The sequence below is a fragment of the Eleutherodactylus coqui genome, chromosome 4 (genome assembly GCF_035609145.1).
Source record: "Eleutherodactylus coqui strain aEleCoq1 chromosome 4, aEleCoq1.hap1, whole genome shotgun sequence".
Lineage (NCBI taxonomy): Eukaryota > Metazoa > Chordata > Amphibia > Anura > Eleutherodactylidae > Eleutherodactylus > Eleutherodactylus coqui.
The window spans coordinates 132,220,060-132,245,930 of record NC_089840.1 but is presented as its reverse complement, the minus strand read 5'-3'; the positions used below and the strand labels follow the sequence as shown (position 1 = coordinate 132,245,930).

The 25,871-nt window shown below is 49.9% G+C and overlaps 1 protein-coding gene and 1 long non-coding RNA gene across 4 annotated transcripts; one reads left to right on the top strand and one right to left on the bottom strand.

Annotated features, from left to right (window-relative positions):
- Positions 1 to 110: 110 nt before the first annotated feature.
- LOC136625697 (UPF0739 protein C1orf74 homolog) lies at positions 111 to 25,469 on the bottom strand. Of its 2 annotated transcripts, none has more exons than XM_066600118.1 (2): positions 25,170 to 25,469; positions 111 to 967 (listed from the first exon to the last, which is right to left on the bottom strand). In XM_066600118.1, exon 2 carries the CDS (start codon positions 928 to 930, stop codon positions 145 to 147), a length of 786 nt encoding a protein of 261 aa, XP_066456215.1. In that variant the 5' UTR covers positions 931 to 967; positions 25,170 to 25,469; the 3' UTR covers positions 111 to 144. The 2 variants fall into 2 exon arrangements, with proteins under 2 accessions (XP_066456215.1, XP_066456216.1); XM_066600119.1 differs by lacking the exon at positions 25,170 to 25,469 and adding an exon at positions 2,990 to 4,091.
- On the top strand, positions 16,855 to 21,364 carry LOC136625699 (uncharacterized). Of its 2 annotated transcripts, XR_010792567.1 has the most exons (4): positions 16,855 to 17,196; positions 17,243 to 17,394; positions 18,329 to 18,436; positions 19,900 to 21,364. It is a non-coding gene; the product is annotated as an uncharacterized lncRNA (long non-coding RNA). The 2 variants fall into 2 exon arrangements; XR_010792566.1 differs by having other exon boundaries at positions 16,863 to 17,394.
- Positions 25,470 to 25,871: the final 402 nt, after the last annotated feature.

Genomic DNA, 25,871 nt, shown 5'->3' with positions numbered 1-25,871 from the left:
TTATGAACGACTGTTTACATGGCCGCTCCACCTCCATTCACTGAGCGATGCTCGTACCTGTATAAAAGCACTAGAATGACATGTCTGGCATCTGCGTCCAGCAATCATCCCATGTAAAAGCACTCTTACTACTTTAATGTTTTATCAAAGAGCAACAGCGGGTAGCATTACAGTTTCCATAATAACTTTGAGGTCCGTAAAGTGACTTTGTCCATCAAACTCGTGCTTTAAACGTTCAGTCCAGGCCTGTAGGAGCGGCTGCAGATTCTGGCACACAGACTCTGGAATAGTGAAAGAATACACCTGAAGCTTATGGAGTCCTATCTGACAACACGTAGACTCTACGGTGATACGCTTCAGGGGTGTAAAAGACAAACAATTCTCAAAGTTCTTGGTGGTGTCAAACCAGTAGACGGCAGGGTAATGCAGGAGGAAACCAAACATCGTGCACAGATTCCATTCAGTAGAAGCGATATCAGCAACAGAAATGGTTCCTGGCAGCTCAGTCTGGTAAGGGGTTAGATGTGTCAGGAGGTCCGAAAGTTGGGACTGTATTCTCCAAAGGCGATCTTGGGCAAACATTTCCGGGTACTCGAGCGTGGCAGAAACATCTATTACATGTAACTCCCCACTATTTTGTAGCATGGTCAAGTAAGAGGCTGTCCTTGGCACATTGATGATCAGTACAGTTCCTTCCATGTCCAGAATATGTAAAGGCCCCTGTATGAACCCAATCTGATGAAGCTCTTTGAGATATCTCTGGATTTGCAAGATGTCTGCTGCACCGAAGTCATAAAGAAAGCTTGTCTTCAGGCCACAATCTACAGCCAGGATTTCAGCAGCAAGTCTCAGAGCTGATGACCTTTTGCATCCTTTAAGATGCTGCTTAGCAGCAGAGTGCAGGTCCACAGTGACTGGCATTATAACCATAGAGAAGCTTGTCTGTTCTTCTCTAGCCTCATTTGGTCTGGAACGATAACATAAATGTGGGTGATGCAACATGAGACACAGTTGTATTTATATTATCAGTGTAACTTAATACCTTGTGTGAAAAGCATAACGTATCTGCAAAACTATTGCTGGGTATTGGTGTATCTTGTCTCCACCACAAGTATGGGTGGAGACCTAGTGCTGGGCTATACCCACCCAGCCCAAAAGTTAGTGATTGGCTGCCTGGGACAGAAGTTTGCCCTGTATGGAGGGTTAGTTTAAGTGTTAGGCTTACATTATTAGCTCTTTACACCTAATAATGTACGCCTAACACTGACATAAACCCTAACCCTCCATACAAGGCAAACCTTTGTCCTAGCCAACCTACCATCATGTTGGGCAACAGCTGTTGTCCATGGCTGTGCGGCGGAGAAAGGAGCGTGGAGCATACTCACAGTGCTCCCCGCTGCAGGGTTACCAGCACCAGAGACTAGAGTACGGCTGGGAGAGCAGTGGAAATTCCAGTGACACCGCTCCCAGCTGCAGCGTGCGCCAGGGGAACGGGAGCCCACATTGGCATTGCGGCGTGGAGAGGAGTCTGGAGAACATTTATAGCGGTCCCCGCCGGCAATGGCTGACTGGTGGGATGGGAGTGAAGGTGGCAGTCCGCCGTGGAGAGCAGCGGGGAGCTGAGTAACAGCAGTCCCGGCTTCAGCAGCGGCGAGCTACGTGACAGCAGTCCCGGCTTCAGCAGTGTACTCCCTGCCACAGTACTACCCAATCGGAAACTAGGGGTGTGACAGGGGCGGTCCATCCTGCTAAGTGCTGTCACACCCCTAGCTTCCGGTGTTGAAAAGGTACAGCATTACCCTATTGTCATTGAGTGGGGTTCTCTCTCAGGAACTTTCACACGGGACAGAATAGACCGCATGACACAGTGCACCAAAATCTGTAGGCTGCCTGTGGATTTTGATGGGGAATTGAAAATTGCTTAAGACCTGGCTGCAATTCCACATCAACATCAGCAGTTAGACCCATGGATTTTGCTGTGGAATTTTGCAGTTGCATCCTAATTCTGTCCAATGTGAAAGGTTGCTTTCAGATATGAAAATCTTCTTTCACATGACCTAGGAAATAAGATTCCACAGGTACTATTAGGCAGGGTATACATCACGGCTAGAATCTCTGGCCGGGGGTTTCCATCACAGAACCGCCTTAAAATACCAGAGGAAAAAAAAAAATAAACTTTTGCGCTTTTCCCTATATTATTTATTTTTTTTTTTTTAAATCCCACATATTTGGTATCGTCATAACCGTAATGACTCGTACAATAAATTGAACATACTTTTTATCCTGCAAGACAAAAAGCATGAAAAAAGCTAAAAAATGGAGGCAAAATGCTTATTATTTTGCCTGCCAAAAAACGCAATAAACGTGATCAAAAAAGCCGTATGTACCCCAAAATAGAACCCATAAAAACTACAGCTCGTCGCGCAAAAAACAAGCCCTCATAGAGCTTCATCCCTTAAAAAATAAAAAAAAGTTATGGGACTTTGAATGCAGCAATGTAAAAATAATCATAATTTAAAAAAAAAAGGATTTTCTTGTTCAAAGTGGGAAAAACCTAAAAAAATAATATTTTTGTCATCGTTATAATTGTACCAACCTGCAGAAAAAGTGTATTATGTCATTGATGCTGCATAATTGATGCTGTAAAATAAAAAAACAAAACAATGGCATAATTGATGCGTTTTCTCTCCCTGCTCTCAAAAAAAAAAAAAAAGTTTTACAATACATAGTACTCATCCAAAAATGGGGCTAATAAAAACTATAGTTCGCAACGCAAAAAACGAGCCCTCAACTGGCTGTGTTGTCGGAAGAATAAAAGAGTTATGGCTTTTGAAAAGTGGAGCTGAAAATCCAGCAAAAATTGTTGTACCCAATACCAAAATAGGCCATGTCCTTAAGCCCCGATCAGCCCGTCACGCCTCCCAGAGTGAACGAGGAGGCAGGCCAACATCAGCCAGAGGCCTCTGTAGGGGGAAGCGCTCCTACTCACATCAAGGAGCAGCAAAACAGTCCAGTCGGGGAGAGAGAGGATCCATCCTGTCCTTGCTGAGGTAGCAGCTGCCTGGGTGAGTCACCGTAACGCCTCCTTGAGAAAGACTAGCATAGGGCCTGCACTCCACATCTCCCGTAGTGACATCATCATCACTACAAGATCTAGAACATACTATAGAGTCACTGCTGCCACCTAGAGGTTGAAGAGAAAACGACGTGCAATTCGATTTTTACATTCAATTTTTATTGGATATATAGTTTCCCTGATCCTGGCAATTAAGTCGGGTTTCATGGACGAGTAGCTCCAACACAACGAGTTCACATAATTAACTGCGCGACCCTACTATCATTCTGTTACACCACAGATATCAACCAAAGTCGTCAGTCCCGCCAAAACCCCAATACAATGGTAAAAAAGCACACTAAAACCACAGCCCCAAGGAGACTTCCGGACGTTTTTCCCATGGGCGCACAGGGAGAAATAAGAGGCAGACACGCAAATGCACAATCCTGAATCAGAATAAGAAGCCTCGACACTCACAGTGTACAACCCTTTGCCCCAAAATTCAATAGCTGATACTCCATCTCCAGAGTCAGGGAAACACAACCCCATCCCAAGAAAACACAAAAAGGGGAGCCCCGCACATTCAAATAGCCTCCCCTAACTCTAAAGAAACAGCACCCAAACTCCCCCACCCTCCACGGCATCCTCTCAGAAGCCACAGACATGAAGGAACAACCGGTAACCTTTGATCATATCAAGACTCAGACAGCCCCGTCATCACAAACACTCTGAAATAACTGCTTCTGTCCCTCTAGAAAGATATCTCCCAAGACATCCAAAACATTTCCAGTCAACTCTAGCTGAACATCTACCAACTCGCTTCCCACACCACACACGTAGAGCAGAAAATGGAAGAGGTCATGAAAGCACACAGTGAGCTGGTTGATGCACATGGAGGCCTAGAGGAAGTAACATGTCTGTGGGGAAGGGGGGAATCACAGATTTTAAAGACAGATCGAGATGCATCAACCTCAAGTTTCGAGGCATTCTGGAATCAGTATCGCCTGCAGAAATCTCCCAATACCTACACAAGATGCTTCAAAAGATTCTTTTATATCTTCCCCCTGGAGTACTCCAGTATTAGTGTATCTTGACGCCACCAGGAAGCTAGGGGTTTGACAGGAGGAACACCCCTAGCTCCCAATTGGTGCCAGATGTGAAGGTTCTGTAAGGTTCTACCGGGCTCAATTTAAGTAGGTAGTGTTCCCCCACCTCGCTAATGGGCTCCCTGCTGTTCTTCTCCAGGGCTGTGGCTGTAATCAGTGGACTTGCAGCTTTACGCTGGATGTGCAGTGGCGTCAGTGCTGCAGCGGCGGCAGGGAAGGTGCTTCAGCCCTCTGTGGGGTCCCTGCTGTGGCCTACCCTAAGCGTGGATGCCGTACCTGTGGGGAAGGAGGGGAACCACACTGCCCAGTGCCTGCAGAGGGCACCCCTCTGTGGTGAATGGTCCCTCCAACGGTCAGAAACTACCCTCTATGGCGCTGTGCTGCTGGAGCTGCCTGGCTGCTGAGGGAGCGGCGGGGGGGCCGGCAGTGCTAGGGAAGTAACTTTAGGCTGAAGGTCCTGGGTTGCTGCAGCGGGAGCCGCGGGTTTGTTGCCGCCGGTCAAGAACTACCTTTACGCCTCAGTGCTGCCTGCCCTCACTGGCTGGCTGCAGAAGGGGTTGCTGCATTTCCCCATACATAGCTTGTGGACTGCCTTGATCTGCTGCCCTTCCAACTCTGCTTGTCGGCCGCTGGCAGCGTGTGGTCTTCCAGTGCGTGGCCACAGTCCCTGGGGAAATACCATCATCAAGTACAAATGGGGATTTACCACTAAGCTGCTTATTTACAGGAATGGGGCATTCTAGGTAGCAGCATCAGAAGAGGAAGGCATCACCCTTCTGAAAGCATGGGATGCTCTGGTTGTGCATACGTCTCCAGCAGAACACGGAAGGCCCCCGCCCAAGACAGACCAAGAGCAGTCGACTGCCGATAAACACAGTAGTCACACCCAACCTCAAATTACTTCTTAAGCGTTAACATGTATAACTACACTTGTTAACTTAGCTAATCAGCGCTATGTCTTGTTGTTTGATATGCCTACCCCCTGTAATAATCATTCACCCGAGTACAGTAGGTACTGGTTGAACATTATTTTATTATATTGCTTCAGTAATGGTTTTTATGCTTTTTACTGTGTTAAGTATTGCTATTATCTTAGATTCAGGTACAAGAGGTCTCTCCTTTTCTTCAGATGTCTTACTTCCCTGACGGACCATGGTGGCATCTCAACATCTAGCCTCCCCACATAAAATATGCCCATCTCCATCTCATCACTAAATGTTAAAGGGGTTGTCTCACGAAAGCAAGTGGGGTTATACACTTCTGTATGGCCATATTAATGCACTTTGTAATATACATCGTGCATTAAATATGAGCCATACAGAAGTTATTCACTTACCTGCTCCGTTGCTAGCGTCCCCGTTGCCATGGTTCCGTCTAACTTCGGTGTCTTCTTGCTTTTTTAGACGCGCTTGCGCAGATGCATCTTCTCCCTTCGGCTGGTCTTGGAAGCATCAGCGTTTTGGCTCCGCCCCTTGTACGCATCATCGCGTAGCTCCGCCCCATGACGTGTGCCGGTTCCAGCCTCCTGATTGGCTGGAATCGGCACGTGATGGGGGCGGAGCTACGCGATGACGCGTACAAGGGGGCGGAGCCAAAACGCCGATGCTTCCAAGACCAGCCGAAGGGAGAAGATGCATCTGCGCAAGCGCGTCTAAAAAAGCAAGAAGACACCGAAGTTAGACGGAACCATGGCAACGGGGACGCTAGCAACGGAGCACGTAAGTGAATAACTTCTGTATGGCTCATATTTAATGCACGATGTATATTACAAAGTGCATTAATATGGCCATACAGAAGTGCATAGACCCACTTGCTTTCGTGAGACAACCCCTTTAAGGGGCTGAATAGCCCTTAGAAACGTAATTTGTTCTGGCGAAAGGCCCTTAGACTTCAGGCAGGTGTCTTCTTTGCGCAGGAAACACATTTTCTGAAACACAGACACCCCAAGTGTACCCACACCAAATTTCCAAATTTATTCCTAGCAAGAAAGAAGTTTTAATAGCTATAAGTCACTCAGTAGTTTTCTCCCAAAAGCAATCTATACACGGACCCAATGGGACACTTCATAATCTTAGTCTGCAAGATAAACGCTGCCATATACATGTTAGTAAACATCTATTTCCCTCCCAAAAGACAACCTAGATTCTGTATGCACATTCTAAAATAGCAGAGGTACACTGGTAATAGGAGGAGACTTGAACTAGACTCTACCACTAGTACCAGAATCCCGTCGCCTATTCCTTAGATTTTACACAGAGAAGGGCTGTATGATGCATGGAGATACCTTCATGGTTCAGAAAGGGACTACTCTTTTGTTTCCCTACCCGACTCCTCTAACTCCAGGATTGATATGTTCTTGCTGCCAAGAGGAGGGTTAGGGGGTGGGTCTCGCAGACCTAGATCGGAAACAATATGTGCTCAAACTATGCCCCTATATGCCTAATGCTTCAGGAGAGATTTAACCTTTCCCCATCCCACCCATGGAGACTTACCAAGTGCATCCTTAATCACCCCAAATATGACCAAACCCTTGAAAAAGAGTCGGCTAACGATTGTCAGACACTGGAAGTCAACTGGGGCTCCCTCAACCTCAGAGGTCATAAACTTGGGTCAATCAAACATTCCATCTGGAGGAAATCTACTCCCACGGGCCCACAAAGAATCCTTCTTGGATAGCCCTATGGATAGACGTTATGACCTCTAACCCCGCCTAGGTGTGGTTCGTGAGGTCGATTGGCAGATTGTTGGCTACAGAAGCCCCACACTGGGCCCACTGGAAACAAGTTTAGTGGGGCTCTGTTATATGCACTTTAGCCCACCAAAGAGATACAGCTAGGTCCCCCCTCTTCTTTTTAACATGCTTACTTGGGCATCTGACACAAAAGAATGTTCGTGAACCTGAACTGTTTACATGGTGTTTATTCTTTTCCCCCTTTTTGGTTTCTCTCCCACCCAACCCTGCCTTTTTCCACCCTCCCTCGTTTGTATGGAAAAAAAATATCTTAAATAAAATTCTAGAAAAAAAAAAAAATGCCACATTCAAGCACAGGTCTGCAAGGCCCCATTAAAATCAATGGGAGCATTGTACTGCGATTACTGCGGCGTTCAAAAATTGTATTTGGGAGAGTGGCACATAAATATATCTGTTTAGTATTCTGGTTTTCATGATCTCTTTATTCCACAGAGAAGGGAAATGCTTAAATAGAAATTCAGATTTTATATCCACACTTATCTGCCATACTGAGAAAACTGTCAATCACAGCAGGTGGGCACGGCCACATTGATCAAGCAGATGGTCCATCTATAAGTAGTGGTTTATATTGGTCAAGTAGGCAGGCAAGTTAGTAAAAGCACACCACTGGAGTAGACCGTAAACAGGTAAGCAGTAGAGCAGACAGCACAGTTTCTCGCCCACTTATCTCTCCTCCCTCACTCTACTGTGCACTCACCTTGCACTCTCTCTCTCTGTGTAAGCATATAAGTGCCCATGACAGTGCATATGTGAGTAGAATAAGGCTGTGACGCCACACAGTGTTTTATCGTGCACACTAATTTTATTTGTCGCTAGCAATTAATAATGATTTGTTTTTATTTTTCTTGTTTTGTTTGGACGCCAGTGCCCTTGGGCACAATTTGTAATTGTGAGTGGTCAAGTGTGAAATAATACAGAGCCAGATATTTTGCTTAAATTGTTATAAATACGGTATTAAATAAGGCCGGCTTCACACGAGCGTGACGGGCTCCGCCGCGGAATATTCCGCAGTGAAGCCCGTCACGGCGCCCCCCAGAGACCCCATACTTACCAGCGGAAGATAGCGTGAAGACGCTTCCCCGCCCACCGCGTCACATGACGCGGCCGGCCGTGTCACGTGATGCGCCGGCCGCGTCATATGACGCGGCGGCGGTAGGCGGGAAAGCGGTTTCACGCTATCTCTCGCTGTAACACAGCGGAAGATAGCGTGAACGGACGGCTTCCATTGACTGCAATGGAAGCCGTCAGTGCGTACACCCGCGGCAAATAGAGCATGCTGCGGGTGAGGACGGGAGATTTCACAGTTCGAAATTCCGCGGTGGAATTTCGCATCGTGAGCATTGAGCTATTAGGTTCAATAGAACCTAATAGCAGGGGGCAACGCAGCGGATTTTTGCCGCGAATTTACGCGGCGTAAATCCGTTCGTGGGAAGGAGGCCTAAGGCAGTTAAATGAGGTAGTTTTCTTCATCACATTCAGTGCATACAAAGGGATACACAAATTGCAACAATGTAGACCCTTGTGTTCAACTCATTCATATGCTGGGAGCTTACTCTGGCTTTCTTCTCTCTATCCTTCTTCATATTTACATCTCTTATTTTATTTTTTTTATTCAATGTCAAAGCTGTCTCTCCTTAGTTACTCACGGTTTCTCAGATTTCTCTCGTTTCTCTCTCACTGATCTCGGTCTCCTTTCACTTCCATCTCCTGCCTGGCACTTTCTTTTTTCGGGTGCTTCTTTTTTCTGGCGCTCTCTCTCTGCCTGTCACAAATCGCAGCATGTCTTATCTTTCTGCAATATCGCCCATTGTCTTCAATGTGGCCAGCAGCAGCGCGACCCCATTGAAAGAAACAGGGGAACTCTGAGATCCTCTGCTGTGACAGCCCTGGCATGGGGGAATCCCTTCAGCCGCAACGGGGATGAAGGGATTCCCCGTAGTGATGCAAGGTTGTTTTCACATGAAAATGCCTCGCATTCACGGGGCTTTCACATGGATGCCGAGGGCAATATTGGGCCGTGAATCATGACCAAATATTGCCCTCACCCGTGTGAAACTAGCCTTACAGCAGAATGATTGTTTTTTTTCTGGGCTCAGTTTACTAAGGCCAGTTATTTGACTAATATAAACACAAGCATCGAAATGTGAGGGCAAGTAACATATTGACATCATTAACTGGGTCCAGTAACTTGACCAGTGTAAATCAGGCCGCGGCGGAGCTCGTCACGGCGCCCCCCAGAGACCCCATACTTAGCTGCGGATCCGGCATCTTCCATCCTGCATGACGCTTCGGCACGCATGCACTGCGCCGGCCGCATCATATGACACGCGTCACATGGCAGGGAAGCGGTTTCACGCTATCTTCTGCTGTGCTACAGCGGAAGATAACCTGACGGATGGGCTTCTATTGACTGCGATCTAAGCCGTCCGCGCGTACACCCGCGGCAAATAGAGCATGCCGCGGGTGAGGACGGGTGATTTCACGATGCGGAATTCCGCGATGGAATTCTGCACTGTGAGCATTGAGCTATTAGGTTTAATAGAACCTAATAGCTGCGGGCAACGAGGCGGAAATCCGTCCGTGGGAAGGAGGCCTAAGGGTTCTTTCACGCAACCCGATCATTCTTCAGATTCTGAACAATGATTGTTCAGTGTAAATTCCCAAGGTGATATGGGAGAATGATAATTCATTTATCCTGCAGTTTCTGTAGGCATAAACACAAAGCGAGGATCGGCCGGTGTAAACAGGCTGTGGTTCCTCTATGAACAGCAGCCTAATTATGGTGAATGGAAGCGAGTGGACCAGAGATCATTCTAGCCCGCTCCGCCTGCCGTCACTAAGAGTTTATCGCTGGGACGATTGTCCGGCACTGAAGTGCCGGACAGAAATACCATGTAAGAGGACACATGTCCATGGGCGATGCAGTATCCCGTGGCGAAGCTCAGCCACGGGAGCTGGAGCCGCCGTCGAATCTCCACCGGTCAGCTCTATCTAATAGATAGGCTGACCCCGGAGAATGGGGGCAATTCGCAGCATGCCGCAAATTACCCACTCGTGGACAGGTGCCGACGCTTTCCAATGCTATGGAAAGCGTAGGCCGGTATGATTCGCCGGCGGTTTACCGCCGTCAAAATCACTGCCGTGGACAGGGGGCCTAAGGCCTCATGTCCACAGGCGGATCAGATTCCACATGCGGGAGCCCACAGCAGAATCCAACGCTGCCTGTGGCCGAGGACACTGTGGGTCTCCTACTTCCACTTACCCATCTGTGTCTCTTTTCTTCACTGCGGATGTGTCATGGAAGTGCCAGCAATTCAAATCTGCATACTTTAACTTACAGACGCCCATGTATCCTTCGATTCGCCGATGTTCAGCGCGGATTCCACAAATCTGATCCGTCTGTGGACATTGGGCACAAGGGTGTCAAGGTCCACACCATGCATGCAGATTTTGACCAGGAATCTACTGCGTATCTACAGCTGATTTTAGTAGCTACCGTGTTTCCCTGAAAATAAGACCTAGTAGAGGTTTTGCTGAAGTCCTAAATATAAGGCCTTCCTTGAAAGTAAGACCTAGCTTTGAGTCTGCTGTGATGAGCTCCCCCTGGTGGCCAGTAGCTACAATACTATCCCTGCTGTATAAGTGGTCCAGGAACTGCTGTGGGTGATTGTTAAGGTCTCCAGACAGTGTGTGGGAGCCAGGTACTTTACAGCCCTTATTTTTTGCAGCCCTGTGAGAGAGTCAGGCAACCAGTGTGTCACTTTGATTCTTTAGGGGGTGATCGTTACAGTCTCCAGACAGTGTGTACATGGAAATAATAGTAGTAACAAGAAATTCTTGATAGGATTCACAGTTTGTCTGGTTATGCTGGTTTGTGATGACAACTACTGTACAGTATATAATACATGTTAATTTTTTTGTTCAACAATAAGTGTGAATTCTTTTTTATGGAAAAATAAGACATCCCCTGAAAATAAGACCTAGCACATCTTTGGTAACAAAAATTATTTTATAAGACACTCTCTCTTATTTTTCGGGGAAACTGGGTATGTCCCTCCCAGTCACCTTGGAACACATTTAACTGTTGGCGTACCGCAGCACAGGCTCCCCAGCAGCCTTTAGTGAGCGCCAAACCACTGGTCACGTGATTCCACATCACATCCCATCCTCACTAGAGGCTGTCGAGGGGCCTGTGCTGTGGAGTGGGTTTTTATACATAATTTGCCACGAGGACGACATGGGGCCCCCAATCTCTGGATCGGCAAGGGTCTAAGCAGTGAGTCCGCCACCGTTTAACAAGTTATCTTTTATAAGTCTGAAGCACAAAATGCAACGGAGTAGGAAGCAAATTAATAAATACGTGTTCCTTGCATGAGAGTATAGTGTATAAAAAATTATTCCATATACAATGTTGTGTGGCAGATTTCAATGCCTAAGAGAACTCAAAATCACAATAATGGGGTGGAGGAACATGTAAAAAGGTAAAGTGTTTATATCACAGTAAGGCCGGGCTCACATGAGCGTATCTAGTAGGGTGCGGGCTATGTGATATACACGGGTGGCCTGCAGCCAATACACAATGACATTGGTACTGCATGCGGGCTGCCTATCTCCATGTATCTGCTTAGTGTATATGTACACGTGATACGCTTCAAGATAGAACATGCTGTGTTTTTCCTTGCGTGCATAATATATGAAATTTGTGCGAGCTGCATCATGGCTACCTATGCAATATTGGTACAAAGTTGTTAGGGAGAGTCAGGGCTCCTTCACACTGGCAAGCGGCTACCCTGGCCCCAGTGAAAACAATGGGCGACAGAGCAGATTTTCTTAGCGCTGCGAGCCTCGAATGAAGAAATCGCTAATGAGAACGAAACCATTGAAAATCATTGGTTTCATAATCCATGCGTTTTCACTCACTCTTGCATCGCTAGAAAACCTATCGCAATTGTGTAAGAGCCCTAAATATTCAGAATTTGCTCCAATCTGGAACTGTTCCTAGCGGGTTACGCCTCACCCCTCGAGTTCATGTAAGAACACCTTCTAGTGGATATAATCTACAAGATGACCTTTGTTCAAGATAAACTTTCTTTGTCAGAACTTCCTTTTTGGCTGTCAAGATGGTATGCGGAGTCTTTAAAGATAATCTGTCACCACATTTCACCCTTGTAAATCCATTCCTGGTATAGATCAGGAAATTGGCGTCAAAAACCCGCATCTGTGACTCCCATCAGCTTCTGAATTTAACAGTATAAAAATTGAACACATTAAAGGGGTTGTCCCGCGGCAGCAAGTGGGTCTATACACTTCTGTATGGCCATATTAATGCACTTTGTAATGTACATTAATTATGAGCCATACAGAAGTTATAAAAAGTTTTTTACTTACCTGCTCCGTTGCTAGCGTCCTCGTTCCCATGGAGCCGACTAATTTTCGCCCTCCGATGGCCAAATTAGCCGCGCTTGCGCAGTCCGGGTCTTCTGCTCTCTTCAATGGAGCCGCTCGTGCAGAATGCCGGCTCCGTGTAGCTCCGCCCCGTCACGTGCCGATTCCAGCCAATCAGGAGGCTGGAATCGGCAATGGACCGCACAGAAGAGCTGCGGTCCACGGAGGGAGGAGATCCCGGCGGCCATCTTCAGCAGGTAAGTATGAAGACGCCGGACCGCCGGGATTCAGGTAAGCGCTGAGCGGTTTGTTTTTTTAACCCCTGCATCGGGGTTGTCTCGCGCCGAACGGGGGGGGGGGGGGGGGGGGGGGGTAAAAAAAAAAAACCGTTTCGGCGCGGGACAACCCCTTTAAGGCAATTAGATCCCAATGGTCCGGTGGACGCATCCACATGGTTCCAGACACCCAGTCTTCTCTATAGCCTAGCCCCGCTCTTCCCTTTGTTTGATGGCATGTCCTAACATCACCTACATGCCAGTGGAGATGCCACTACCATGGAAGTCAACTTTAAAGGTATGCGAGGCATAGTAGATATAGCCTCGGAACACTAATTTCCTACCCTGCAGCATGCTAGCAATAGGTTACCAAGAAAACCTGGTGACGAGCTTCTTCATTTATCTAGGCCATGACAGCACCGTAAGGAAGGTCTGTGAAATGTCCAATAATGTAATTTTACTCTAGTGTTAACCCTTTCCGATCAACCGTCTGAAGACATTACGATTTAAGGCTGTACAGCTCCGATGTTGGAAGACGTTCGTCAGGGTTCTGTTACTGTATATTGCCAGCCTCTCTTTTGTTGGAGCCTATCCAATGTGCCACCTCATGCAGTACTGCCTTTAGCCAGCATATAGCCCCATTGCGCAATGGCACAAAAAGAGTAAGCCCCCTAGGAAAACTAGGATACAAATTGGATTGGAAAGGGTTAAAATTAGGCCCAAATCAGTTAAAGGGGTTGTCCCGCGCCGAAACGGGTTTTTTTTTTTTTTCAATAGCCCCCCCGTTCGGCGCGAGACAAACCCGATGAAGGGGTTTAAAAAAACAAACGGATAGTACTTACCCGAATCCCCGCGCTCCGGTGACTTCTTACTTACCTTGCGAAGATGGCCGCCGGGATCTTCACCCACGGTGGACCACAGGTCTTCTCCCATGGTGCACCGTGGGCTCTGTGCGTTCCATTGCCGATTCCAGCCTCCTGATTGGCTGGAATCGGCACATGTAACGGGGGCGGAGCTACGTGATGATGCGTACAAGGGGGTGGAGCCAGAACGCCGGCTCGTGCCGGAGCGAAGAGATGGGAGAAGACCCTTCTGCGCAAGCGCGTCTAATCAGGAGATTAGACGCTGAAATTAGACGGAGCCATGGAGACGGGGACGCCAGCGCAGGGAAGGTAAGTGAATAACTTCTGTATGGCACATATTTAATGCACAATGTATATTACAAAGTGCATTTATATGGCCATACAGAAGTATATAACCCCACTTGCTTTCACGGGACAACCCCTTTAAGGCTGGCGGCACATGATCTGTCGTATTCCGCATGCGGGAGCCTGCAGCAGAATCCAACCCTGTGCCCAGCCAGCATCTGCGTGTACCTCTTATTCTTTTTCTGTACCGCAGATGGTCCGCACAGCGAGATGTTAGACAAGCACAGTACAGTTTTATTTTCTTAAAGCCATGCTTTACCTATGTTGTAACTAGGCAATGGTGTGGGTACCCGCGACTTTTCTGCACTGTCATTGCGGAAGGGCTGCGGGTCGGACGGCTTCCACTGACTTCAATGGAAGCCATCCGTGTGAAATCTGCACTGAAATGCAGCATGCCGCAATTTTCCTCTGCAAGCGGAAAACCGCTATTTGAATGGTGTTCTTGCGCAGGAAAAAAAAAAACAAAGACGCTTTTTCAATGCATGCTATGGCATTAAATCATACTGCAGGGAGCGATCAATGCATTGCATGTTCATGTCCTCTCTAGGAACTAAAAAAAAAAGTCAGGTTAAAAGAGTTTTACTAATTATTAAAAAAAATAAAGTCAGATCTCTCAAAGCAAGGCCAAATGCACACGGCCGGGTCGGATTCTGCCCAGCCAGTGACCCCTGTGGATCCCTGCATACCTGTCTGAATCTACCTTGCGAATGTGCCATCCGGCACGTGCGCAGTACAGATGATACCGCGCCGTCACTAGGCGATGATGCGAATTCCGTGGCCTGTACGCAGTGACCGCTCCGGACAGGCCACGGATCGGAGGGCTTTCATTGACTTCAATAGAAGGCATCCGCGCTGAAAAAGAACATGTTGTGATTTTCCCTCCGCGAGCAGAAAAATCGTGATTAAATTTCCACTCATGGACAGCGAAAAGCGATTTTCTATAGCATGTCTATGGGCAGTATTTACTGCGGAATCCAGAGACGGACGCCCGCTCCGGATTCCGCAATGCAAATACGCACCTGTGCAGGTGGCCTTATTCATCATTTACCTGGCATGGTGTCGTCAGAAAAAACGCCAGAATTGTGCTTTGTTGGTCAACCCATCTTCAAAAAAAAAAGTCATGAAAAATGATCAAAAAGTCGTAAGTAGTAGTGTATCTTGACGCCACCAGAAGCCAGGGATTTGACGGGTGGAACGCCCCTCTCACACCCCCAGTTCCTGATAGGGTTAAGAGACGAAGCTCCTAGCAGCACAGTGTAAATTGATGGCTGGCTGCCCTAGGCTGACGGTGACTTCAATGTTACCGGTGTAAGCTACCAGCATTAACATGTAATAATGAGAATTAACCATCAGGCTAAGGCAGGAGGGCAGCCAGTCATCAATGCAGACGCTGCAGCAATCAGTGTGAGCGGAGCAGCCGTCCCCGACTCCCAGGCGGCCGCCGCCTCAGTGCAGAGTTGCGGCAGCCGGCGCAGAGCCTCTGCTACATGATGGCCGCTCACCGGCATGATGCCGCTGGCCACGCATCTGTTCAGCCGTCGGGACGGCGGCTGAATGCTGCGTCCCAGCAGCCGCCGCAGGCTCTATGTCCCTGACGGCCAATCCACCCCCTCATGTCTGCAAAAGTAGACGCTGCCCACGCATCTGCTGCTCCGCTGCCTGAACAGCCGGCCGCCCCTCACTACTGCGTCCTGACAGCTGCCGCTGCTTCTGTTTTCCCTGCCGCCTGCTCATCCAGTACCAAAGTGGCCGCTGGGCACACGTGCTGCTCCAATGTCGGAACAGCCAGGCCACCCGCCAACTCCTCTCTGCTACGTCCCAGCTGCCATCCCGACTGAATGCTTAGTGGCCTTCCAGAACTCCAATCACTGACAGGGGGCATCACTTCCCTGTCAATCTTGATTCCACCAGGATTTTCTGGTGGCGTCAAGATACACTAATACCAAAGTCGTATATACTACAGAATGGTACCAATGTAAACTACAGGACAATTCGTAAAGAACGTCCCCTCGCACAACAATGTTGACAAAAAAAATTTAAAAGTTATGCCTGTCAGAAGATGGGGGCAGAAAATAATTTTAAAAAATTAAATAAGTTTGAAAATAAATAAAATAGTACAGCAAAAAACCCCGACTATTTGTTTGGTATCGTATTATTCGTATTGACTCACAGAATAGAGATATCAGGTCATTTGTTGTTTTAAGGGGGGAGGGGGGCTGGGCCATGTCCTGAAGGCCTCATGCCCTCGGCCGTGTTGGACTCTGCCAGCGGAATATCACAGAGGAGTCTGACATGGTGCCCCTCAAAGACACCATACTCACCTCTCCGGATCCGCCGCTAGAGTCCCGTCTGGTGCAGTGCAGCGCATGACGCATATTCCCGTGATACTTCCGACGTGCTCACAGTGGAAGCATCGTGGGACAAACGACTTCCATTGACTACAATGGAAGTCGGCCGTGCGCATTTCGATGGAAGATAGAACACGTCACCATTTCCTTCACACTGCGGAAATCCGCAGTAGAATTCCATAGCGGGAGCATTAGAGGGCAGAAAGCTATTAGGTTCTATAGAACTTAATAGCTATGGAATAGCGCCGCAGGAAACGCAGAAGAAATCCGTTCGTGGGCATTAGCTCTAAGGCCTCATGTTCACGGGGAAAATCAGGCCCACGCGGATTTCTGCTGCAGATGCACTATAATTGTCTTTTTTTAAAATGCGGGAGATCAATTGAGATATGAGCTCCTGCACGCTTGAACCGCACTAAAATAGAGCATTTCGCGTTTTTTTCCCGCGCGTGAAATCCGCAAATCACTTAAAATACCATCCGCGGCTATTTAATTAACCGCGGATGGTCAATGCTTTCCTATGGGATGCGGATTAGCATTTTTTTTCCACACGCGGATTTCCTAAAAATAATTTCTTCATGGATATGAAGCCTTAGGGGTTAATCTTAGTAATTAATCAGACTGAACAGTCGGTGCTGCAGGAGTATCACAGAATGCTAAAGATGGCCGTACAATAAGTTAGGCCGGGGGCGTGGCCTGCTAGTGTCCGGAGAGCATATTACCAAAGGAGGCCTGAGTTCTCCTATGGGGCCGATTCAGCCAATCAGCTGGCTGGAATCGGCACCACGTGACACAGCGGCGTGCCCGCGCATTGCCGTGCACAGGATTGTGCTGCCTGAGTTCTCCTGTGCGGCCGATTCAGCCAACAGCGGCGTGCCCGCGCATTGCCGTGCACAGGATTGTGCTTTGCCCGCGCTTTCACATGTTCAGTGCCTTGCCATGCACTCGTGTGGACACAGGATTGTGCCTTGCCCGCGGTTTACATGCCACTCGTGTGTGGCACAGAGAGTTATTGATTTGGCAGGTATTTTTTGTGCTTTTTGGCAGGTATTTTTTGTGCTTTTTGGCAGGTATTTTTTGTGCTTTTTGGCAGGTATTTTTTGTGCTTTTTGGCAGGTTTTTTTTGTGCTTTTTGGCAGGTTTTTTTTGTGCTTTTGCCAAAGGTGATTATTTCTTTTGCGCACGTGGATTTGCCAGCGGAAGTTTTACATCTTTTGCGCAAGTGGATTTGCCAGCGGACGTTTTACACAGGACTACTAAAAGCCAAGGTAAGCTGCTGCATCTGCTCATTTAATTGCGCTCTTACTTCCCCTGCGCGCATTGGCGGAGAGGCGGCCAATTCTGCATGCCGCTGCATTGTCCACGAGCGCGATCCCCAGCATGCCGCTGCATTGTCGCCGCGATCCCCAGCATGCCGCTGCATTGTCCACGAGCGCGATCCCCAGCATGCCGCTGCATTGTCGCTGCGATCCCCAGCATGCCGCTGCATTATCGCCATGCCGCTGCATTGTCCACGAGCGCGATCCCCAGCATGCCGCTGCATTGTCGCCGCGATCCCCAGCATGCCGCTGCATTGTCGCCGCGATCCCCAGCATGCCGCTGCATTGTCGCCGCAATCCCCAGCATGCCGCTGCATTGTCGCCGCAATCCCCAGCATGCCGCTGCATTGTCCACGAGCGCGATCCCCCAGCATGCCACTGCATTGTCGCCATGCAGCTGCATTGTCCACGAGCGCGATCCCCAGCATGCCGCTGCATTGTCGCCGCGATCCCCAGCATGCCGCTGCATTGTCGCCGCGATCCCCAGCATGACGCTGCATGCATGGTCGCCGCTGCATTGTCCACGAGCGCGATCCCCAGCATGCCGCTGCATTGTCGCCGCGATCCCCAGCATGCCGCTGCATGCATGGTCGCCGCTGCATTGTCCACGAGCGCGATCCCCAGCATGCCGCTGCATTGTCGCCGCATTGTCGCCGCGATCCCCAGCATGCCGCTGCATGCATGGTCGCCGCTGCATTGTCCACGAGCACGATCCCCAGCATGCCGCTGCATTGCTATGTGTGGAGACGCGGTTACCAGAGATTTGTGCGCTGTGCGCTGCTACGTGTGGAGACAACACCCAAGATTTGTGCGCTACGTGTGGTGAGTACGTCACCTGAGATTTGCGTGACGCCACCTGACGCAACCTGTCTTTTTTTTGCAGATTTGTGCGCCTTATTGCAAAATAACGTGTGGAGAGGATCCTGACGTTTGGACGCGTTTCGAGAAGAATTTCGCTTCGCTCGGACACCATCTGACATCACTCAGCGAGGTAAGCTGCTGCATCTGCCAAATTTTTCATTGCTTGCATATGCTCATGTGTACATGCATGCGTGCCTGTATGCGTACATGCATGCATGCCTTATGCGTACATGCGTGCCTGCGTGTATGCGTACGTGCGTGCCTGTATGCCTATGTGCGGGCATGCGTGCCGTATGCGTGCGGGCATGCGTGCCGTATGCGTGCCGTATGCGTGCGGGCATGCGTGCCGTATGCGTGCGGGCATGCGTGCATGCCTTATGCGTGCGGGCATGCGTGCATGCCTTATGCGTGCGGGCATGCCTTATGCGTGCGTGCATGCCTTATGCGTGCGGGCGTGCCTTATGCGTGCGGGCATGCGTGCCTTATGCGTGCGGGCATGCGTGCCTTATGCGTGCGGGCATGCGTGCCTTATGCGTGCGGGCATGCGTGCATGCCTTATGCGTGCGGGCATGCGTGCATGCCTTATGCGTGCGGGCATGCGTGCATGCCTTATGCGTGCGGGCATGCCTTATGCGTGCGGGCGTGCATGCCCTTGTGCGTGCGGGCATGCGGGCATGCCCTTGTGCGTGCGGGCATGCGTGCATGCCCTTGTGCGGGCATGCGTGCCTGCATGCCTGCATGCATGCCTGTGTGCGTGCGTGCATGCCTTGTGCGTGCATGCATGCCTGTGTGCGTGCGTGCCTTATGCGTGAGTGCATGCCTTATGCGTACATGCATGCCTGTATGCGTGCGTGCATGCATTATGCGTACATGCGCGCATTATGCGTACATGCACGCATTATGCGTACACGCATGCCTGTATGTGTACACGCATGCCTTATGTGTACACGCATGCCTTATGTGTACACGCATGCCTCTGTGTACACGCATTCCTGTATGCGTACACACATGCGTGGCTGTATGCCTATGTGCGTGCATGCGTGCCTTGTGCGTACAGGCATGCGTGCGTGCCTGTATGCGTACAGGCATGCGTGCGTGCCTGTATGCGGACATGCACGCGTGCCTGTATGCGGACATGCACGCGTGCCTGTATGCGGACATGCACGCGTGCCTGTATGCGGACATGCACGCGTGCCTGTATGCGGACATGCACGCGTGCCTGTATGCGGACATGCACGCGTGCCTGTATGCGGACATGCACGCGTGCCTGTATGCGGACATGCACGCGTGCCTGTATGCGGACATGCACGCGTGCCTGTATGCGGACATGCACGCGTGCCTGTATGCGGACATGCACGCGTGCCTGTATGCATGCATTTATGTATAGATGCACGCATGCGTGTACATGCATGCAGATGCACACATGCATGCATAGATGCACACATGCATGTATGTATGTATAGATGCATGCATAATTCTTCTGACCTGGTTGGGGGAGTAGTGGTCATTGTAAGTGGGTTGAGCGGATCTAGGAATCAGTAATACTGGTGGGATGTGACTGTTAACCTGCTGATTTCTCGTCATTTCCTGCAGATCTGACGTCCTTGAGAACGGGAAGGCTGGCAGACAGTGAAGAGACCCTCGTCGTTCAGCAATCTTTAAACCCTTCTTTTAATGCACTGTTTTTTTCCCAGTGACTCCCTTGTTTTTAATACGCTGTTTAAAAAAAATAATTATGACGGAGGATCCTGAAAAACTGCACAATATTTTACTGCAATGCATTAAACAGAAAAGACCCATAAACACAGCGGCCTTTTGTCTATGTCACAAAGGCTGCTAGGTGTCATAATTAAGGATGAGCGAGTATACTTGCTAAGGTACTACTCGTTCAAGTAATGTGCCTTAGCCGAGTATCTCCCTGCTCGTCCTTAAAGATTCGGGGGCCGCCGCGAGGGAGAGCGGGGAGGAACGGAGGGGAGATCTCTCTCTATCTCCCCTGCGACTCACCTGTCAGTCGCAGCGGTCCCCGAATCTTTATGGACGAGCAGGGAGATACTCGTCTAAGGCACATTACTTGAACGAGTAGTGCCTTAGCGAGTATACTCGCTCATCCTTAATTATGACACCTAGCAGCCTTTGCAAACTTGGATTGGTGTAGGAAAACTAAGTGTTCCTCAAAATTCTGAAAAGTAATGTTAAATTTGTACGTCTCCTAGATGGAAAAAATAAATGTACAAAAGTTTTAAACCGTGCATCCAGAATAAAGTGAACAGATGGAAATCTATATGTTCGCAGAGATTTGTACAGAATGTTGGCACTTATTTTATATATGACATTTGACAATGTGAAAAAATGAAAATTCAAAATTGTGCAAAGTAACAATTTTAATAAATATACACAACTTTTAACAGTCCTTTTTTACTACCTAACAGAAGTACAACAAGGGGAAGAAAAAAATGTCACAGTCACTTGGATATGCAAAACCTTTACGGACTTATGATATGTCAAGTGACACATGTAAAGTTCCAAGTTTTCAGTCTGTCACTAAGGCGCAAACAGGCTTGTTCTCTAAGGGGATAAATAGCTTAGTGTATAAACTGTGAACCGACTAACGAGGGACAGTGAGCAGCATCACATGCAACCTGACATCTTCATCGTACTGCTCCATCAGATCCTGATGATGGATTTCCATAGCAGGTGATGGGCCATTTCCAGCTTTTAAGCGTCCTCCTGAGCCAACATCTGGGAACTTCTGGCTCTCTGGTGATTCAACTCTGTGGTTGCGAGCACCGGAAACGGTTACCACAGTGCAAGATTCTGACCAAAACGTATCAGCTGACCTAGAAGGAGGAAGAAAAAAAAAATTAACCCTGCCTGCAATTGGCTTAATTCCGTGGGTTTTCCTAGTTCTTGCACTGTCCCTGCTTTTCTTCACTCCTACTTTAATAGATAAAGACATCGTATTTGGACAATTGGTATGTTTCTCCGAAGGTTGGTGCAGTATTGGGATGGAACCTGTACGTTTGCTTAAAAAAAGGAATTAAATGCTCAAATCTAATGTTATGTCTTTTTCGCCCAATAAGACGAATTTAACACAGCAAGTGTGTGAGAGAGAGAGAGGGGGTGGCTGAGTAAGTGGGTGAGCATACATGCATGTATACATACATGCACGCATACAGGCATGCATGCACACAGGAACGCGTGCGTGTACGCATACAGGCACGCGTGCGTGTACGCATAAGGCATGCACGCATACAGGCACGCGTGCGTGTACGCATAAGGCATGCACGCACGCACATAGGCATACAGGCATGCATGCGTGTACGCATACAGGCATGCATGCACGCACATAGGCATACAGGCATGCATGCGTGTATGCATACAGGCATGCGTGTATGCATACAGGCATGCGTGTACGCATAATGCGTGTACGCATAATGCGTGTACGCATAATGCGTGTACGCATAATGCGTGTACGCATAATGCGTGTACGCATAATGCGTGTACGCATAATGCGTGTACGCATAATGCGTGTACGCATAATGCGTGTACGCATAATGCGTGTACGCATAATGCGTGTACGCATAATGCGTGTACGCATAATGCGTGTACGCATAATGCGTGTACGCATAATGCGTGTACGCATAATGCGTGTACGCATAATGCGTGTACGCATAATGCGTGTACGCATAATGCGTGTACGCATAATGCGTGTACGCATAATGCGTGTACGCATAATGCGTGTACGCATAATGCGTGTACGCATAATGCGTGTACGCATAATGCGTGTACGCATAATGCGTGTACGCATAATGCGTGTACGCATAATGCGTGTACGCATAATGCGCGTACGCATAATGCGCGTACGCATAATGCGCGTACGCATAATGCGCGTACGCATAATGCGCGTACGCATAATGCGCGTACGCATAATGCGCGTACGCATAATGCGCGTACGCATAATGCGCGTACGCATAATGCGCGTACGCATAATGCGCGTACGCATAATGCGCGTACGCATAATGCGCGTACGCATAATGCGCGTACGCATAATGCGCGTACGCATAATGCGCGTACGCATAATGCGCGTACGCATAATGCGCGTACGCATAATGCGCGTACGCATAATGCGCGTACGCATAATGCGCGTACGCATAATGCGCGTACGCATAATGCGCGTACGCATAATGCGCGTACGCATAATGCGCGTACGCATAATGCGCGTACGCATAATGCGCGCATAAGGCATGCACGCATAATGCGCGCATAAGGCATGCACGCACGCATAAGGCATGCACGCATAAGGCATGCATGCCCGCACGCATAAGGCATGCAGGCACGCATGCCCGTACGCACAAGGCATGCACGCATGCCCGCACAAGGGCATGCACAAGGCATGCACGCATGCCTGCACGCATGCCTGCACGCATAAGGCATGCACGCATGCCCGCACGCATAAGGCATGCACGCATGCCCGCACGCATAAGGCATGCACGCATGCCCGCACAAGGCACGCATGCCCGCACGCATAAGGCACGCATGCCCGCACGCATAAGGCACGCATGCCCGCACGCATAAGGCACGCATGCCCACACGCATAAGGCATGCAGGCACGCATGCCCGTACGCACAAGGCATGCACGCATGCCCGCACAAGGGCATGCACAAGGCATGCACGCATGCCCGCACGCATAAGGCACGCATGCCCGCACGCATAAGGCACGCATGCCCGCACGCATAAGGCACGCATGCCCGCACGCATAATGCATGCATGCACGCATAATGCATGCACGCATGCCCGCACGCATAAGGCATGCACGCATGCCCGCACGCATAAGGCATGCATGCCCGCACGCATAAGGCATGCACGCGCAAGGCATGCACGCATGTCCGCACGCATAAGGCATGCACGCATGCCCGCACGCATAAGGCATGCACGCATGCCCGCACGCATACGGCATGCACGCATGCCCGCACGCATACGGCATGCACGCATGCCCGCACGCATACGGCATGCACGCATGCCCGCACGCATACGGCACGCATGCCCGCACGCATACGGCACGCATGCCCGCACATAGGCATACAGGCAGGCACGCATAAGGCATGCATGCATGTACGCATACAGGCATGTACGCATACAGGCACGCATGCATGTACACATGAGCATATGCAAGCAATGAAAAATTTGGCAGATGCAGCAGCTTACCTCGCTGAGTGATGTCAGATGGTGTCCGAGCGAAGAGAAATTCTTCTCGAAACGCGTCCAAACGTCAGGATCCTCTCCACACGTTATTTTGCAATAAGGCGCACAAATCTGCAAAAAAAGACAGGTTGCGTCAGGTGGCGTCACGCAAATCTCAGGTGACGTACTCACCACACGTAGCGCACAAATCTTGGGTGTTGTCTCCACACGTAGCAGCGCACAGCGCACAAATCTCTGGTAACCGCGTCTCCACACATAGCAATGCAGCGGCATGCTGGGGATCGTGCTCGTGGACAATGCAGCGGCGACCATGCATGCAGCGGCATGCTGGGGATCGCGGCGACAATGCAGCGGCAAGCTGGGGATCGCGCTCGTGGACAATGCAGCTGCATGGCGACAATGCAGTGGCATGCTGGGGGATCGCGCTCGTGGACAATGCAGCGGCGACCATGTATGCAGCGGCATGCTGGGGATCGCGGCGACAATGCAGCGGCATGCTGGGGATTGCGGCGACAATGCAGCGGCATGCTGGGGATTGCGGCGACAATGCAGCGGCATGCTGGGGATCGCGGCGACAATGCAGCGGCATGCTGGGGATCGCGGCGACAATGCAGCGGCATGCTGGGGATCGCGGCGACAATGCAGCGGCATGCTGGGGATCGCGCTCGTGGACAATGCAGCGGCATGGCGATAATGCAGCGGCATGCTGGGGATCGCAGCGACAATGCAGCGGCATGCTGGGGATCGCGCTCGTGGACAATGCAGCGGCATGCTGGGGATCGCGCTCGTGGACAATGCAGCGGCATGGCGAAAATGCAGTGGCATGCTGGGGATCGCGCTCGTGGACAATGCAGCGGCATGCTGGGGATCGCGGCGACAATGCAGCGGCATGCTGGGGATCGCGCTCGTGGACAATGCAGCGGCATGCAGAATTGGCCGCCTCTCCGCCAATGCGCGCAGGGGAAGTAAGAGCGCAATTAAATGAGCAGATGCAGCAGCTTACCTTGGCTTTTAGTAGTCCTGTGTAAAACGTCCGCTGGCAAATCCACTTGCGCAAAAGATGTAAAACTTCCGCTGGCAAATCCACGTGCGCAAAAGAAATAATCACCTTTGGCAAAAGCACAAAAAAAACCTGCCAAAAAGCACAAAAAAAACCTGCCAAAAAGCACAAAAAATACCTGCCAAAAAGCACAAAAAATACCTGCCAAAAAGCACAAAAAATACCTGCCAAAAAGCACAAAAAATACCTGCCAAAAAGCACAAAAAATACCTGCCAAATCAATAACTCTCTGTGCCACACACGAGTGGCATGTAAACCGCGGGCAAGGCACAATCCTGTGTCCACACGAGTGCATGGCAAGGCACTGAACATGTGAAAGCGCGGGCAAAGCACAATCCTGTGCACGGCAATGCGCGGGCACGCCGCTGTTGGCTGAATCGGCCGCACAGGAGAACTCAGGCAGCACAATCCTGTGCACGGCAATGCGCGGGCACGCCGCTGTGTCACGTGGTGCCGATTCCAGCCAGCTGATTGGCTGAATCGGCCCCATAGGAGAACTCAGGCCTCCTTTGGTAATATGCGTCCGGAGAGCACGAGACTCTGCACTCCTGAATGCCCTGCCATAATCATCCCCATGTAGACTGCTGGGGCTCCATACCTGCAACCATGGGCAAGCGGGTGGGCCTGGCACCACGCGGGTGAAGACAGAGCTGGGATGGAGCTGTATCTTCGCTCTTCTTCCTGGGAGTCCCAAGATGGCGCCGGTGGGGGACGACAGCATTCTTCCCCCGCCGCCAGTGAGTGTTCAGGAAGCACAAAACATCCCCAGGAGCTCCATTCAATACAAGGGCTGACCCCCGCCCCGCCCCCCTTCCATCCCTGCAGAGCCTGGAGCTGCAAGCAGGGACACAGCCGAGATCAGGTATCAGCTGCAGCTAGCTGGCGAGTTAACCCCTGGCTTCCTGCAGCAGCAGAGCACTGCTACATCTCATTGCACGCACCACAGCCCAGACCCTGCTCTGCATGACGGCTGGGATTGGAAAGCCCAAATCAAGCCATTATATACAGATCAACGGTTTCCTTCAGAGGATGGAAGCTTCCCTCTAAAGAGACATTTCTGCTTTACAGTAGGATATCCAAGAGGTCGGGGAAGTACAGGATCAGATCTTAGCCACCATGCTACACACAGGCAGGCTTTACAGCAGGGTTCCCAAACTTTTTCAGCCATGGAGCCCCTTTTGAAGCAAAGGTTTCTCATGGAGCCCCGTGGAGGGTGTGGCCAGGTTAGGGGCGTGACTTGTCACCTCTATTGGCCCCAGTAGCAATAGCATCCCTTATATTTGCACCAGTAGTAATAGCA

Excerpts from the sequence above, each read along its gene's own strand:
- LOC136625697 (XM_066600118.1), bottom strand. The coding sequence starts at position 930 with ATGGTTATAATGCCAGTCACTGTGGACCTGCACTCTGCTGCTAAGCAG.